The 16,467-nt window shown below is 34.6% G+C and overlaps 1 protein-coding gene across 1 annotated transcript in view; it reads left to right on the forward strand.

The window, feature by feature from the left end:
• Nucleotides 1-13,468, forward strand: part of Fsip2 (fibrous sheath interacting protein 2) — a 71,209-nt gene extending 57,741 nt beyond the window's left edge. The window contains exons 19-23 of the mRNA XM_059260797.1: nt 5,398-5,489; nt 7,237-7,283; nt 10,481-10,524; nt 12,571-12,640; nt 13,272-13,468. Coding sequence (XP_059116780.1) covers nt 5,398-5,489; nt 7,237-7,283; nt 10,481-10,524; nt 12,571-12,640; nt 13,272-13,408 — 390 coding nt within the window. The 3' untranslated portion in view covers nt 13,409-13,468. The remainder of the gene's footprint in view (nt 1-5,397; nt 5,490-7,236; nt 7,284-10,480; nt 10,525-12,570; nt 12,641-13,271) is intronic.
• The last annotated feature ends 2,999 nt before the right edge of the window (nt 13,469-16,467 follow it).

Below are 16,467 nucleotides of genomic sequence, written 5' to 3' on the forward strand. Positions count from 1 at the left end.
CAGTCTTAATTTGCACAGGTATCCCCATGATGGCCATAACTTCTAATAAATGTATAATTACAGAATCAACCTTATCAGAACTTAAAGCAATTACCCTTTGAAACCGTGAATATATATCTATGGTATGGTGCACATACTTTAATTTTCCAAACTCTGCAAAATGAAACACATATATTTGCCAAGTTTTACTTCTTTGGGTAACTTTTGGGTTACTTCCTGTAGATAATGGGGTTTGGCTTTAAAAAGAAGAAGTAGGACATTGCCTTTATAATTTCCTTAGCTTGTTGCCAAGTGATAGAAAAATCTTTCTTCAAACTTTTGCTATTAACATGGTGTTTCTTATGAAATTCTGAGGCTTCTAGCACATTTCCTATTAGTAACTGATCAATTTCATTATTACCTTGTGCTAGAGGGCCTGGTAGACCCATATGGGATTTGATATGTGTTATATACAATGGATGCTTTCTGTTTCTGATTATTTGTTGTAGTTGAATATTTAGTGAAGTTAATTCTGAATAATCTGGAATGAGTTGTAAAACAACTCTTTCTGCAAATTGAGAATCAGTAACTATATTAAGGGATCCAGGAATACCTGGAAAAAAAAAACATAAGAATGGCACATAGCTCTGAATTTTTAACTGAATCATAAGGGCTTTGAGCCACTTTACCTATTTTTCCTGAATTATAACCTGCCTTTCCTGATTTATTTGCATCAGTATAGAATATAGGGGATCTAGAAATTGGTGTCCCTTTTACTATATGAGAGTGAATCCAATTAGTTCTTTTTATAAACATGTCTTTTTCTTTTGGGGATATTTGTTGTTAATCTTTCCAAAAAAATTACTGCAAGCTCTGTGCAAATGTTCATTTCTGCCCATAATGAGGCAATTTCAGCATTAATAAAATGTACCACAATTTCTGCTGGGTCTATTTCTGCTAATTGACCAAATCTTGTTTTTCCTTTAAAAATCAATTCAGAAAAATTTTCTATATGGATCTTTAATTTTTTTACTCTGTTTGTGTGCTAAAATATCTATTCTAAGATATTATATTCTCTCTGCATAAGAATTCCTGTGTGAGAATGCATAGATGGTAAAATAACCAGAATACAATCAAGCTTTGGCTCCAAGCAATCCAATGTACATCCTGTAATTTCTTCTCTACCAGACCAAATTCTCTCTCAGCCTTAGCTGGTAATTTCTTGAACTGTTTAAGTCCTTATCACCTTATAAGGTTTGAAAGAAATTATTTAGCTCTTGAGTAATTAATCCAATTGTGGGCCTTAGCCAGTTCTCCCAGCAATTTTTGAAAATCATTAAGAGGTTGTAAATCTCCTGATTTCTACCTTCTGTGGTCGAATTTTCAATAAACCTACCTTATATCCTGGATAATTGATAGAATCTCCTCTTTGTATTTTTTCTGGTACAATTTGTATTCCCCAGCAAGGCAAAATTCTCTTTACTTCATCAAACACCTTTTTCTAAGGTATATGTCTCTGAATCAGCTAGTAAGATATCATCAGTATATTGACAAAATTTAGATTAAGGAAAATGTTTATGATTATTTCTAATGGCTGTTGTAAAAAATATTGACACAGGAGGGGCTGTTAACATTCCTTATGGAAGAACATTCCACTGATACCTTTTAACAGGTAGAGCATTACTATAAGTAGGCACTGTGAAGCACATTTTTCTTTATCCTGTTCTGGTACATGTATAGGAGAAAAAAGCAGTTTTTTCAAATCAATCACTATAATAGACCTTAGACCTCCCCTTAGGTAATAAAAAAGACAAGGAAATTCCAGGCTGTAAAGAGCCCTTTGACTAAATCACCTTATTTATGGCTCTTAAATCTATTGACATTTTCCATTTCCAGATTTCTTTGTAATGACAAATATAGGAGAATTCCAAGGACTAGTCGATTCTTCAATGTGTTGAGCACTTAGCTGCTCTTGTATCAGCTGTTCTAGTGCCTGTAATTTTTCTGATGTCAAAGTCCATTGTTCCACCCACACAGATTTGTCATTTAACCATTTTAAAGGTAGGGTAGTTGGTACTTTTAAAAGACCAACAGCTGTTGTGTCCTATTTATGTACAACCTGAACAGTCTGTGACTCTTCATTATAATACCTTTTAACATTTTTCTTGGAAGCATCTTTTATGGTTTGCTTATGAGATTGGAAGAATGTTCACCTGTGTTTTTCATTGCTGCAACAAATCACTTCCCCATAAATTAATTCATTGCGTTAGTCACATATGGCTTTAATTTTCCTATTTGTCCTTCTGTCCCCCCATCTTGCATTTAGTTTCACTTGAGGTAAAGTTTCAGTCCCTAAAGCTGAATATTTACCTCCTGAAGAGGCCAATTTGGATGTCAACATTTTGGTGAAATTATTTATATCTAACTCCTGTGTCTAGTAAATCTTCAATGTCAATGCCATTTATTTGTATTTTTAGGTTTGGTCTCTTATCACTTGCAGCAGTTTGCCAAAATACTTGTTTTCTTGTCTCTCCTGAATTTATTTACTGAAGCTGTTCTCTCCTTGATTACATCCAGATCAGTGTTGTATTTAACAACATATATTAACTCTTAATTGTTCTGTTTATGAGTTTCTCCAATGCTGACAAGGAATTATTAAACCAAATTGATATCAAGGCCTGTGGGAGGTCCCTTAGGGCATTTTGATGGCAAAGGGTTACCTTGCCTGTCCCTTGTTGATCTGAATTCATTAGTACAATACTAGCCTTTGTCATATTTTCTTCACACACCAGAGGCTAGGACCCGTTTGGATTATCTACAGAATAAGCATCATTTCTAGGAATCCCTTTTCAAATGACCTTACTTACCACAATTAAAACATCTGACATTTTGACTTTTCTTAAAACTTTTAGAAATTATTTCTCTTATAAGAGTAACATCATAAATATAAGATCCAATATCAGTCATATTTCTAATCCACTCATCTATTGGTGCTTATCTTGCCTTTAAAGGCCTTATCGTCCTTTTGCATTTTGAACAAAGATTCAATTTGTCTGACTTCTGGATCTGATACTATCCTATTTATAGCTGAAGCCAATCTTCACAAAAAACATCAATGAAGGCTTCTTTGGGGACTTGTATAATTTTAGTAAATGATTCAGGCCTCTTTCCTGATTCTTCAACCTTGTCCCAAGCATTTAAATTTGCTAAAAAGCATAACACCAAGGCCAAGGCATTATCATCAAATTCAAGCTGCCTTTGCAACTCAGCATATTGACCTTCACCTCAAAACTTATCTTGGGAAATATTAATACCCCAGCTCTATTTTGTTGTTCTATGGCCTTAGCTTCCTCTTTTCACCATGTTCACCATTGTAGCTGAGGACTAGATCCCAATATTGCTATTGCCAAACCTTTCCAGTCTTGGGGGATAATTCTTGTCTGAGTAGACCATGAATTTAATATCTACTTCACATAGAGTGAATACATACCATATGAAATAATCACGTCCTTAAATTTCCTCAAATCTAATATTTTTATGGGATTCCTTTTAACTTCTTGATAACCTTGGGGATAACTATCATCTACTGGTAGTTCTTATATAGTAACTGGGTAAGATAAGTTTGATTTTCTAACATCCTTGAGCTGCTGCTCTTCAGTTTCATCATATGGTAGTGCAGTAGGTTCTTGTATAAATTCCTCTGTGTCTAAGTATTTTTCTTATTTTCATTTATAAGTTTTTCTAAGACTTGTATGCTATCAATCCACTTCTCATATTTGGCACAAAAAATCAGTATGACTACTAGAATTACCAGATTGATAGTAATTATAATTGATATTATGTCAATCTCAGTTAAGTAATTCATCTTTTAATTTTCTGCTTCTGTTTTCAAGTCACCTAAAGTAGCATTATACAGGATCCTAATGTCCTCATATTATGATATTTCCCATCCTTAACATGGGAAATATTTTTCCTTTTAATATTACTTACCTCTCTCATTGAGGACTTCCAATTTGTCCTACCAAATATGTCTTCTCAGTTTGTTCATAGCTGGCATAATTTCTCTGTCCTTGTGGTCATGCCTCACATTGGGCACCAAATGTTGCTTTTCTAACTAAATCTCAAATGTTTGATTTTATCAATAAATATTCAGGAGCCATATGCTGGGGTGAAATCCTACTAGCTCAGAGAGGCAGAGAAAGCACCTGGTTGACCTTCCTCTTCCCCTGACATCCCAGGAAAAGACTTTTTTCCTATGCCATCTCAAGCAAAAATCCTCAAACTCAATGTCTTCCCTTCTGCTTCCTGTGCATATCTCTATCCATCCCCTGACTCCCTCTTACTCTCTCTGTTTTTTCTTTCTTAATAATCCTATGTTCACTTCCTGTCAACAAGTTGCTAGCTCTGCCACTTAACCTATGGTTGACTTTATTTAATCCTGTTCACAATATTCAAGCAGAAAGCACTTGGATTAAAGGTGTGGACTAGGCCTAAGCCACACCACAACTAGAAACAGGTTTTTCCAATAAATAATGCAATCTTGGGTTCACAGTGTAATCAAATATCCTGCAACAGGTCTGAATCCAGACTTTCTTGCACTTAATAAATGTTACCTTCATAAATTATATGGTGAATATTTTTATTACATAGTTTTTGACTCTTACCCAAATGTAACAAGTTATATCCAGTATTTTAAACATCACACATATATTTGTCCATTAAACTTCTTAATCGTGACGGGGTACAGTTCATGTTACTGTATCCCAACTATCCAATGGTGATAAGACACTCAATGACCCTTGTGGTTTTGCCCTGTCCAAAAGTCAATACTAATCATATTTTTGGAAATCATATGATGGGAGATTTCCTAGTGAGACAATTTCCTTAATTAAACATCCTACCACAGTTTTTGTACTTCTGTGTTTAGACTAACACCAAATCTATAGTAAACCTCAGAAAATAAACACATCCAATTTAAGTCAAATCGGAAACACAGGATTTCCCAACAAATAGATCAGAGTATGTGATAAATGTCTGATCATACAAGTTTAGGAGATGCTTAGAGTTGTATCGCTGCTCTTCTATTTAATTCAATAAACTATAATTAAAATATTTTAAAGTTTAAAATAGAATGTTACATTCTTCAGTATCTGTACTTTACATTTAAAATGTGTTCAAAATCTAGTGCCATAATTTAGAATATCTTTTCATAATCATTTCCAAGAAACTTACACTAGAAGAGATATTTTAATTAGAATTAAAGGGACTACCTCTATTTTTACCTTTTAAAATAGTATTTTAAGTAATCTATAAAACTTTCTTTTCATTAAAGTATTTGATGGGAATACAAAAATGACAATGGGGGAGGAAGTACATATCAAGTTCTGTGTGTGTAATACTTGATTTATAATTTTACAGAAAGAAGAAAGACTTGCTACTGAACCAACACATTACTTCATACACAGAATTATGAGTACTTCATCATACAACCAAGAAGACCTCCTTTCTGGGTACAGACAACTTAATGCAGAACAAATCTAGAAATCTGAGATGAAAGAATGGGTCTGTTAGCAAATCTGTAGTTGAGCAAGTGCCCAGTATCAAATCCTTCTTCACTTCTGATTCTTATCCCTTGACTCTGAGTCTTAAGTTCTCTTACCATACAATACTGTATTTCTAGTTACCTAGCCTCTACATATTTTCAGATACCGGTTCTCTCATGTAAATGTCATAGGATCAGATATTTGCTAATGTGTTGTTGCTTGTGGTTGTTATTATAACCCAAAGGATAGGCATAGAGTCAGCAGCAGAAAGTGTTCTGTCAACACAGAAAGACTCCTGCTCGGTTTTGTTAAGTAAGCTAAAAGTGTATAGTTCTGCCTTACAAGAGGAATCTGAAAAAGACATGGAAAAATGTTAAGTTGGAGTACTCAGAGATTAATTTTAAAAGCACAAACTAGTTGTAGTAATATAAAAACACAAATTAAACTGTAAATTATTAAGTAGAATAAGAAGTATACTATTTTGTGACAATGTGAGCAATATGACTTGAGAATGAAAAAAATCAATACTAGGAATGGAAAATATTTGCAGATCATACACATCACACACACACACATAAACACATGCAAACACACACATACATACACATATATGCAAGCACACACCACACACACACACACACACATACATATTTACATATACATAGGTCACTACCTAAACCACTCCATATACTTCAAAATAAAACAACAAAAACAATTTTAAAAATACAAATTATTTGAATAGAAAAATCCTCTAAAAGATTGTACAAAAAGCACGTGAAAGGTGCTCCACATCATTAATCCCTAAGGAAATGTGAATCAAAATCTCAGAAGATACCATTTGAAACCATGACAGTCACTGAAAGGAAAGGAGCAAGAAGAGAGAGCAAGGAAAGGAAAGAAAACAAGTATTAGGGATGGAGAGAAACTGGAACCGTTATGCACTGAGGGTAAATTATAAAATTGTGAAATCATTGTGAAAAATCAGTGTGGCACTTTCCTAAAGAATTTAACATGGAATTAGTGTGTGACCCAGCAATTCTGAATATATTCCTCAAAGAACTGAAAGCAGGTACTGCCATAGATAGTAGTGAACGTGTATCAATACCAACATGATTCAAAATAAACCAATGAGAAAGGCAACCTTTCATCATTGTTCATCAGTGGATTAAATCAGGAGAGAAAAACGTCTCATTCTTTTGAATATTATCTACTATTTAAAGAAAATCCTCACATACTAAAACATGCATGAATATGGATGACATTGAACTAATTAGAGTAAGTCACAAAGTGACAAATAAAGTTACGACTCTACTTATTTGGAGTATTCAAAATCCTAAAGATAAAAAGTAAAATAGTGATTTTTTTTCAGGAGGAAAATGGGTGTTAGTGTTTAAGCACAAAACATGTCTGAAAGTGGGAGATGGTGCTGTTTGCATAGCAATGAAAATATGCTTAACAACACAAAACCGTACAAGGCAACTTTCTAAAATTATCAATTTATATATATATATATATATATATATATATATATATATATATAAATTTAAAATTGGAGAAAAGTAAATCATAAATCATTCTCATTCAATTTTCAATTTTAGCAACATGCTATTCCAGGTTTGCTTCCATGTACAGAATGGCAGATTGTTGTTAACCAGTAGCTTCTTCATTTGTTAAATATACACATTAAAAATTATTCTCTTTTATTTTATTTTAGTGAAGCAGAAGAGTTTAAACCAGATCCAAAGGCTAATACACTAGAAGGTTGGATGTTTTTCTTAACTTTTAAAAACTGATGAAAAAGTAACTTTTTTGACTATTTTGGTAACTTAATTATTTCCTACTTGGAAAATGTTAATCATTAAACTTGAAAGTGATGCTAGTTTACTTTTCCATTAAGTATGTCAACTTTAATGAAGTGATTCATTACTATTTCATCCAGCTGTTAAAATAAGCCAAATGCTTATAGGAATTTAGTCTGATATTATAAATTTACATTGACCATCCTCCTGTAAATAAAGAAGCATGAAATTATTGTGCTAAATTATATCTGGACTTGAAGTGAAATTAATTAGCTCATTGAAAAGTTATGCTTTCCTTGTATTAGACCTTACCAGTACTTATATACAAAAGGCCTTTTAAACATAAAATTGAGTTGTTCACATCAAAATCTGGCTAGCATGAACTGTTTTGTTTTGTTTTTAAATATCAGCTTATATGAAGTGCTTACCACATTTTTATGATGTTTTATTTCAATATTTGTTCAGACCTCAGGAGATCAATCTGATTAAATAATAAACAATATATACATAAGGTATAGAGATCGTTTTTACTATAGCATGGCCTTGAATTCAAGCCCCAAGTTTATCCCAACTATTGCTCTGCAACCCACTCATGAAACAACTTCTCTCAACTTGGATATAGAAATAATTTTCACTGTTAGTAATAATTCTGTTTGAACAGCATCAACATATCATAATCTGTATGTATAATGGTAATCACCACTAAGATTCCTGAATTATAAATCATGGGTTGTAAGATCCAGCCAGGAACTACCTAATGTAATTGTTTAATTTCAATATTGAAGACAATCAAGCAGGAGGTGAGGACATTAGTGTCCAACATGTCCAATTCTTTGTTTAAGAGTCCACATGAGACAACATTCCCCGTGATTAAATTTTGTATATTATTTTGTTTTGTCTAACTTTGATTTTTGGATTATGCATATTTCTTATATTTTTCGCTGAATTTGTCACTGACCAAGTCATTTTATTCATTCATTCATCTGAAGATTCACCAAACAGTTCTTTTTTGTTGTTATAATATTCCATGTGTAAACAATACTGACAAAGTTTGTTCTTATGGAATTTACATGGTAACTTGAGTTGAAGAATCCAATGATCAGAATATAAGATAAATCTAGAGGTTGGTAAGTCCCTTCCAATTTTACTAATGACAGAATTTCAAGACATTGAAATGGTTACAAGACCCTCCATCATTAGCTCATACTGCCCCTTTTGTCTTTCTTAACTCTTCCTCTATTTTCCTTGTGGCTTCCTCTACTCCAGCAAACTCAGATTCTGACCTCTTTGCTGTCCTTCAATCCTACAAAGCCTTTTATTTGTCATGGAAAGTGAGTTTTCTGGAGTTTTCTTTCCCCTTACTCTGCCTTATTCTTCCCTCACCTGTAGACTTTTTCCACTTCACTTTCCAAGAGAGCTCTCTTATGATCACAGACCCTGAAATGGAAATTAATTGCCTTCTGTGATCTTACATAGGCCACATATTGGCTTTCTTTTTCTCTCCTGTAGTTTTCTAAAAGATGGTGTGTTTTAATAATTTGATCTTGACTGCTTTTTATCGAATGCAAGCTTGCTGAATTGATGTCCACTGGAGCCTAAAACAGCATATTGACATATAGATGCTAAAAATATTGAGTGATACAGGATATAGAAGAAGCTAAAGGAGTGGGGAGGAAGCATGTGAAAACAGTTTGGGTTATGAGAATAAGGTATCCATTAGATATTTAAGCTGAGATAACATGTGAGCCATTGGATATTTCAGTATAGATTTCAATGGAGGTCTGGCTGAACATACTTATTTCTAGTTTCATACAATATAAAACAAAACTTCAAGTAAGTGTGAATAGCTGAGCCACTTAAATAACTGGAATTTTTATATTCCTCTTAATCAAAACAGCTTTCTAGACAGTCCTGGAAGTACAAAGCCTATGCACTGTAGAAACATTAAAAAAAAAAACTTGGTGTTTACAGTTTTGGCTCTCATATTGAACTCAAATATTCTCAATAATTTCAAAGAAAAAGTAAGTGCAGTCATGTGCAATCTAAAGTAGAATGAGATCCTTTAGGAATACAATAAATTGATCATGAAGTTACTAGTTCTGTCAGATAGCTCTACCATTCTTATTTACTTGAAGTTTTTCCTTTACTAATTTTCCAGAATCTGTATTGCTCCCCGATGATAATTCAGAATACTCACTTGTGTTGGCTTTTGATGACTTCATATGTATAGAGTACATAGTACTCGAATGTGCTATATTTCCTCATGTCTTCTTATGATAGTGTCCAAGTAGATAGTCTCATTCCCATTTTATTTATGAAGATACTGAGTCAGAAAAGTTACATTTAATTTGTCACCCACCTCTAAGCAATGAAGCTAAGACTCAACAGAGATCCTCTGCCAGCAGATTAGTTGCCCCACTAAAAATGGGTCTCTGAGAAATGTTGCTTGTCAATGTATTTCTGCTTCCTTGTGTTTTGATGATGTGTTGATCTCCCTTGGAACCTCCAGCAGCTTTGTGATCTGAAATGGTTCCACTAGATTTTCCTTGAGTATTACAACAAAGATGCCCTGTTTTAAAACATTATCACTTTATTTATTTCTGTTATGTGTTTTGTTTTTGAGACAGAATTTTACTATGTAGTTCTAGCTGGACTGGAACTCATTATCGAGACTAGGCTGGCCTTGAACTCACAGAGATCAGACTGCCTCTGCTGAGATTAATAGAGAGTCCACCATATCTGACTCACTTACGTTTTTGTAGTTTGATAAAAAGATAAGGCATGTTAAAGTTGGAAAGGCACTTAGGGACTATCATTAAAGTAATCTCTCTTTTATAGATTAAAAAAATAGGCACAGGGATTGAGTGACTTTGCATAGATGTATAGCTACTGAAGCACAGAGTTTGCTTCTCCTGACACATCATACTCATCTTTTATAATTTCCATGTGGAAAACAAATACATCTTCTAACATTCTAGGGTTCTTATTTGTTTCAAATTTGTTCCAACTGTCTATTCATTAAAAATAATAACAACTATATATCTAAATTATATTAATTGAGGTAAAAATACTGGATTTGTATCAACAATATATGTATGTGTGTTTATGAATTATGAGTGTGTATATATAAGACAAAATATTTCTTCCTGGTTTTTCCAGAAAGTTCTCAGAAACCACAAGCAGGAAACTCAAACAGTCTTCAGGTAAATATTCTTCGATATCCTCTAGTTTCTGTACAATGGGGTTTAGTTGTAAAATAGCTCAATTTTCAAATTCTATCAGAGCCTGAGTAGCATTATTGAGGAACATCAGTAAACACTGCTTTATTCACAATCACTTCACACTCAGATCTCCCCATCTAAATGAGACCTGTCCTTAATATCTGAAAAAATCCCTTTAGGAAAGTATTTGATCCTTGGATTTTAATAAGAATTCATTTTTTGGGTGAGTAGAATAAGCCACTGATTCTCAACACCTAACTACAATTCCATTAATAGCTTGTTCTGATTCTGAAGAAAAGCCTAAAGGGGTGAGTTACTTGATTCTGCCTAGGGCTAAGGGTCCAGTGATGATGTGGTAGATGGAGACAGGACATTTACAGTAACTCCAAAGATGAGTCAAGAGGACTATGAATGCCTAGTTTCACCCATGTTTTCATGTTTCTACAGACTCACTCTTTACATACAGCTAACTACTACATGGTGTGGGCTGAGGAACGTTCCTCTTCCTGAACCCTTTTAATAGATCCTGATGTAATTCTCTTTGTTTCATTCTTTTTCACGGTGTCTTCCTGGCTTATTTTGATCCAATTTCATTATTTACAGTACATTCACTAATACAGACTTACAAACTCACCAGCAACTCAGCAACATTTCAATATTACAATATAGTGCAATTTTCAGACCCAATTCCATAAAATCCTGTATCACACTTAAAGAAATTTTTGCCAGTTTTCCAAAGAAACCAGTCACTTCTGCAGTCAACATAGTCTTTATTTATGAATGTAAGCATCTATTTACAATCTCTAACCTCATTTAATTCATACCTTGCAGAAAATAAAATTATATGTCAATAGAAGAGAGGCCTTGAAGTTCTAGTCTGAAAGTCATTAACATTCTTTGACTGACACTGAATTCCTAGCAAGTCTACACTCTTCCACTGTTGTACTTTCCTTGTTTGTTACCTTTTCCATACCCAAACTATTGTTAAAATTGTTACTCGGTGCATTTCTAAATAAAGTTGCATAAGCACCCTTCACTCACACATATCCACTAGTTGATTACAACTGAAACTGTGGACAATAGTGAGGATTTGAAAATAAATAATAGAAGTTCAGAATGGGAAATCAAATCTCAAAGAGCAGTCAATAACATTCCTTAAACATTCTTTAAATATTTCCTGGCACAATTCTGAAATTTCAAAGAAAGAAAAGATAGAGTGAAGTTTGCTTAGAAGGCCTTCATACTTATCTCATGGTGGTAGAGAGTGTGTTGTTTTTCCTGCTACCATGACAGTGTCAGTCATGAAAACAAGATGCCACCTAAAATTCTGAAAGAAAAGTATTCTTTCTTACCAGAGGACATAAAGCTTCCAGCAGATGAAAACTGTGGAGTGGACCTGGTGTTTTGTTTTTGTTCTTTGGAAGTGAATGCAATCCTAAGGAGCATGAAACAACACACAAGGAGACTAGAGCCCTAGGGCATTTTAACCAGCTGATTAAAGGGAGAGGATCTGTTAAGGGTCAAAGCTAAGGAGAATTATATATAGAAAGAGAGACTTAGGCAGGGCAGTACCTACATGTCTAACTGAAGTTTCTCTCGAACACTTGAAGTTATATATACAAAAGATTTTGAGAACTTGAGTCTTGCTAGTGGCCGCATCTTGTCTTTCAGGAACAGTTAATCTTCTTTATTCAGAGAAATGACACATTATCCAGTCTCAGAAACATGTTTGCAAGGTACTGCAGTGAATGCAGAAGAAGAGGTAGACATTTTCTAAGAGTCAACAGGGCTCAGCCTTTGATTGTCATGTGGTTATAGCCAAGGTCATCACTCATCACAAAGACAAATCCTCAATACTATAAATGGCGAAGTTCACCTACCTGAGTCTTAGAGAGGGCTTATTTGAAGCAGAAGAATACAGATATCACTTGCATGAAATTGTGTAATGATAGATATATATTTGGGTATTTCTTGGCATATGTAATCTTGACTCTCTAAAGATCTAACTATGCCAATTTGTCTTGGCAGTTTGTCACCATCTTTGAAGGATCAAAAAGAGTGACCAGCAGTACACGTCCCTCAAAGGAACACATTTCAGGTACAAAATGCAGTAACTTTTAAACACAAATGAGTTAATACTCTTATTAATGTTATTGTGAATGTAGACATTTTTATCATTGATCTTTCCAGTATGAGTGGCCCTTGTCTTGTACATTATTAATATGGGATTGATATAATGATACTATTTGCATAAAAATCTATACATTATTATATAATTGTCTTTAATGTTGGACACCAAGGGGTAACAGATGGTGTAACTAACATTTGTTAGGCTGCAATTATCCATATGTTACTAAAGAATGAAATGGGAATAATTGAGGAGAAAAACCATAATGTGTTCTCCAAAGTCACATAGTTGCTGAGCTACATAGAACCCCAGGATTTTTAGGGCCTATGGTCACTCAGAAGCAGCATGGTTCACAAGAAAGTATGTTCCTAGCTTAGACTCATTTTGTCTGTATGATCTCAAGTAAGGTCTTTGACCTCACCAAAGTTCATCATCCAAAAATGAGGACATTGCTCTGCATGATTCTTTAGGGGAGCAGAACAAGTCAAGAGAAAACACAGATCAATTTACAAATGCCAACTTCTGAATTCTAAATCATTGCTGTAATTTAACTACTTCAATTATCTCTCAGTTCGTTAATATCATCTTTTTTTTTCCACAGAAACATCCAGGAACACTATTTCCAAGCAAGGGTCTAAAGTGCTGGCAAAGGTATCTTCAACTCTGTCAAAGGTGTTCTCCCGATCCAGCGACAGTATTCCAAAGTCGTCCTCACCACCCCACCAGGATAAGCACTAGAGCTTCTCCACTTGATAAAATTGTGATTCCCTATAAAATAAAATGATATTTAAAGTAGAACATACTGTCCAATTATTATACTACTTCAACTTAAAATATATGCTTTAATTAAAGGTATAGTAAAGGCTTGCATTTTAATAAAATTATTTTTCCAATATTTTATTTTTTAGATTATAATCACATCATTGCCCCCTTCCCTTTTCTCCTTCTAAACCCTCCCATATTGTTACATACATATAGGTATAAATATATATTCATACATATAACCTGTCCTTTCTATACAATGTTACTTGTATAAATAATTTCAGGGCTGACCCCTTGATATTGAATAACCAATTAGTGTGCTCTTTCCTGAGGAAGTCTGTGTCTCCTGCTCTTAGCATTCCTTAGTCACCTGTGGTTCTTGGTGAAGGGTTGAAGCCTTGAATTCTTTCTCCCTTCCACGTTAGGATGTTTATTGTTGTTGTTCCTGTTCAGCTCAGGTTTGGGCAGTCATGTTAATGAAACTTCATAGCTATAACTTCTGAAATTACCAGGAGACACAGCCTCACAGCAAATTCCCTGTTTCTTTGGCTCCTTGTGGTGATGTTGTGTTCCCCAAAATATCGTGCACCCTAAAAAACTTATCTGGGGTCAGAGAACAGGACAGCCACTAGACAGACATAGAGGCCAGAAAATGGTGGCACTCAGACCTTTAATCCTAGCTTTCTGGAGGCAGAGATCCATCTGGATATCTGTGAGTTCAAGGCCACACAGGAAGCGGCCAGGAATGGTGACTCATGCCTTTAATCCCAGGAAGTGATGGCAGAAAGCAGAAAGTTATATAAGGAGTGAAAACCAGGAACTAGACTTGGTTAAGCTTTTAGGTTTTTGATCAGCAGTTCAGCTGAGATATATTTGGATGAGGACTCAGAGGCTTCCAGTCTAAGGAAACAGGATCAGCTGAGGAATTGGCAAGGTGAGATGGCTGCGGCTTGTTCTGTCTCTCTGATTGTTCAGCATTCACCCCAATACCTGGCTCTGGGTTTGATTTTATTAATAAGACTCTTTAAGATTCATGCTACAGCTCCTACAGTCTTTCTGCCCTCTTTTCAACAGTGTTCCTTGACCCTTAGGCGCAACAGTTGTTTTGTAGATGTTCTACTTGGGACTGATTTTAATTAGTACATAAAAGCATTAAAGTATATAAATTTATACAATGCAGCACCCTATGGGTTAATACACACACCTCTAGGTATATGTATGCATATACATAGTATTGTGTTTAAATTAGGGTAAAACTATTTGTCTCTTAAAGAAGTTATCATTTCTTTATTGTCAACTTAAAAAGCAATCTGAGCTATCTTTATAGCCATTTTATATATACACCATAAGTATCAATGATTCAACTTCTGGGTATAATAAGTATTTTCTATGAGAATTTCAAGAAGACTTTAAACTTAGTAATTAGCTCTATGCTATGACAGCAAGTGACTAAAATTTTAATTAATAAAACAAGCAACCCAAAGTACCTGATAGAACTGAATGTGAATTTTTTTCCTGTTAAATTTTTAGGAGATGTATCATTATGATGGTTATCAAGTAGATGACAAAGCCAATATGAGTTATACAACAAAATTATGAACCAGACTGTCCACTGTCTAAGGCACATTCAGACAGCTCATGTCTCAGCAGTTCATATAGTCTCATTACCTATGAAGTGTTATTTCTGAACTTTTATTTTTAATCACTGTAAAGTTAGAAAAGAAACTAAGATATTTCCATGGCTAGGCTTCTTTTGTTTTGATAAACATCATGACCAAGAACAACTTGGAAAGGAAAGTGTTTTTTATAGCTTGTAACTCTCAGGCTAACAATCTATCATAGAGAGAGACGTCAAGAGCAGGAACAAAGAAACAGGAACTATAACAGAATCTATGGAGGAATCTTTCTTACTGGCTTGCTCCTCAGGGTTTACTTAACCTACTTTCTTATACAACCCAGGACCACCTTGCCTGTGGGAGCCCATTTTCAGGTTCCTAGTGGCTTTACCAGCAGGTCTGCGTAGAGGGGATGACTGGCCTGAATGCAGGTGTCTGAAAATGGTGTGCACGTGGCTGTGCTGGCCTAGGGCAGAGACAGTCGGGCCCCATTGGAATAGGTTCCAAGCCCTCTCAAGGCTATCCTGTATTTTCTGTCTGTTTATCTCCACATTCTAAATCCTTCTATCTAGTATTTCCTGCTGCTCTCACTCAAGAAAACTATGGGGAACTGTGGGGTTGGTGGGTAAACATCCTGCAGAATGGCACCATGAACAGGGACTAAAGGAAAAGGAATAGGGACTAAAGACAAAGGAAAACAATAGTAATACTTAGTTTTACTACAGAGTTTTTGGTAAAAGTGAGAGTAAGGTCCCGCCAGAAGTGGCCAGTCCAGTGTTGAAGTGAAAGTACAGGAATTAATAAGGGCGGGGGGCTTTATCCTCGAGAGAAAAAGAAAAACGGACTGCAAGGATGTCTGATGCTACAGCACAAAAATCTCCTCTATCAAGACTTGTATCTTCTATCTCTTTCTTAATTTCTGTCTGTGAAGAACATGTATAAGGTATAGTGTAGTAATACAGTGTAGGAAAAACTTAGAAGTGTAAGATCATGTAGAAAAATTGAAGATAAGTAAGGCAACTAAGAAAAACTTCAATGTTTTAACTTTGGGGGCTATGAACGCAAATGGTGGGGGATCTTTCTTTGAGCTTTATGGGTAGTAAAAAAGCTCTTCTTTGAGCTTATAGGGCAGAAAAACGTTTTCTATGGAAGCCTTTGGCCTGAGGACAGCTGAAATGCTAAGTCCAAGCAGCAGGAGAAAGTGATTTCTCCCGGAGGCAAAAATGGGGTTATAAGAAGCCAAAAAGTTAAAAGTTCAGAAGTTTTGGGAAAAGTCGGTCTTACTCTCTCTTGGGAAAAAAAAAAATCTTTCTTTTAAACTAAAAAGCTTTTCTTGGAAAATTTGGGGAAAAAAAAACTCTCTAAAAATCCTTAATCTTTCTCAAACTAAAAGGTCTCTTAAAAAACTTAAAGCCTTTC

This window comes from Peromyscus eremicus, chromosome 4 (assembly GCF_949786415.1).
Source record: "Peromyscus eremicus chromosome 4, PerEre_H2_v1, whole genome shotgun sequence".
Taxonomy (NCBI): domain Eukaryota; kingdom Metazoa; phylum Chordata; class Mammalia; order Rodentia; family Cricetidae; genus Peromyscus; species Peromyscus eremicus.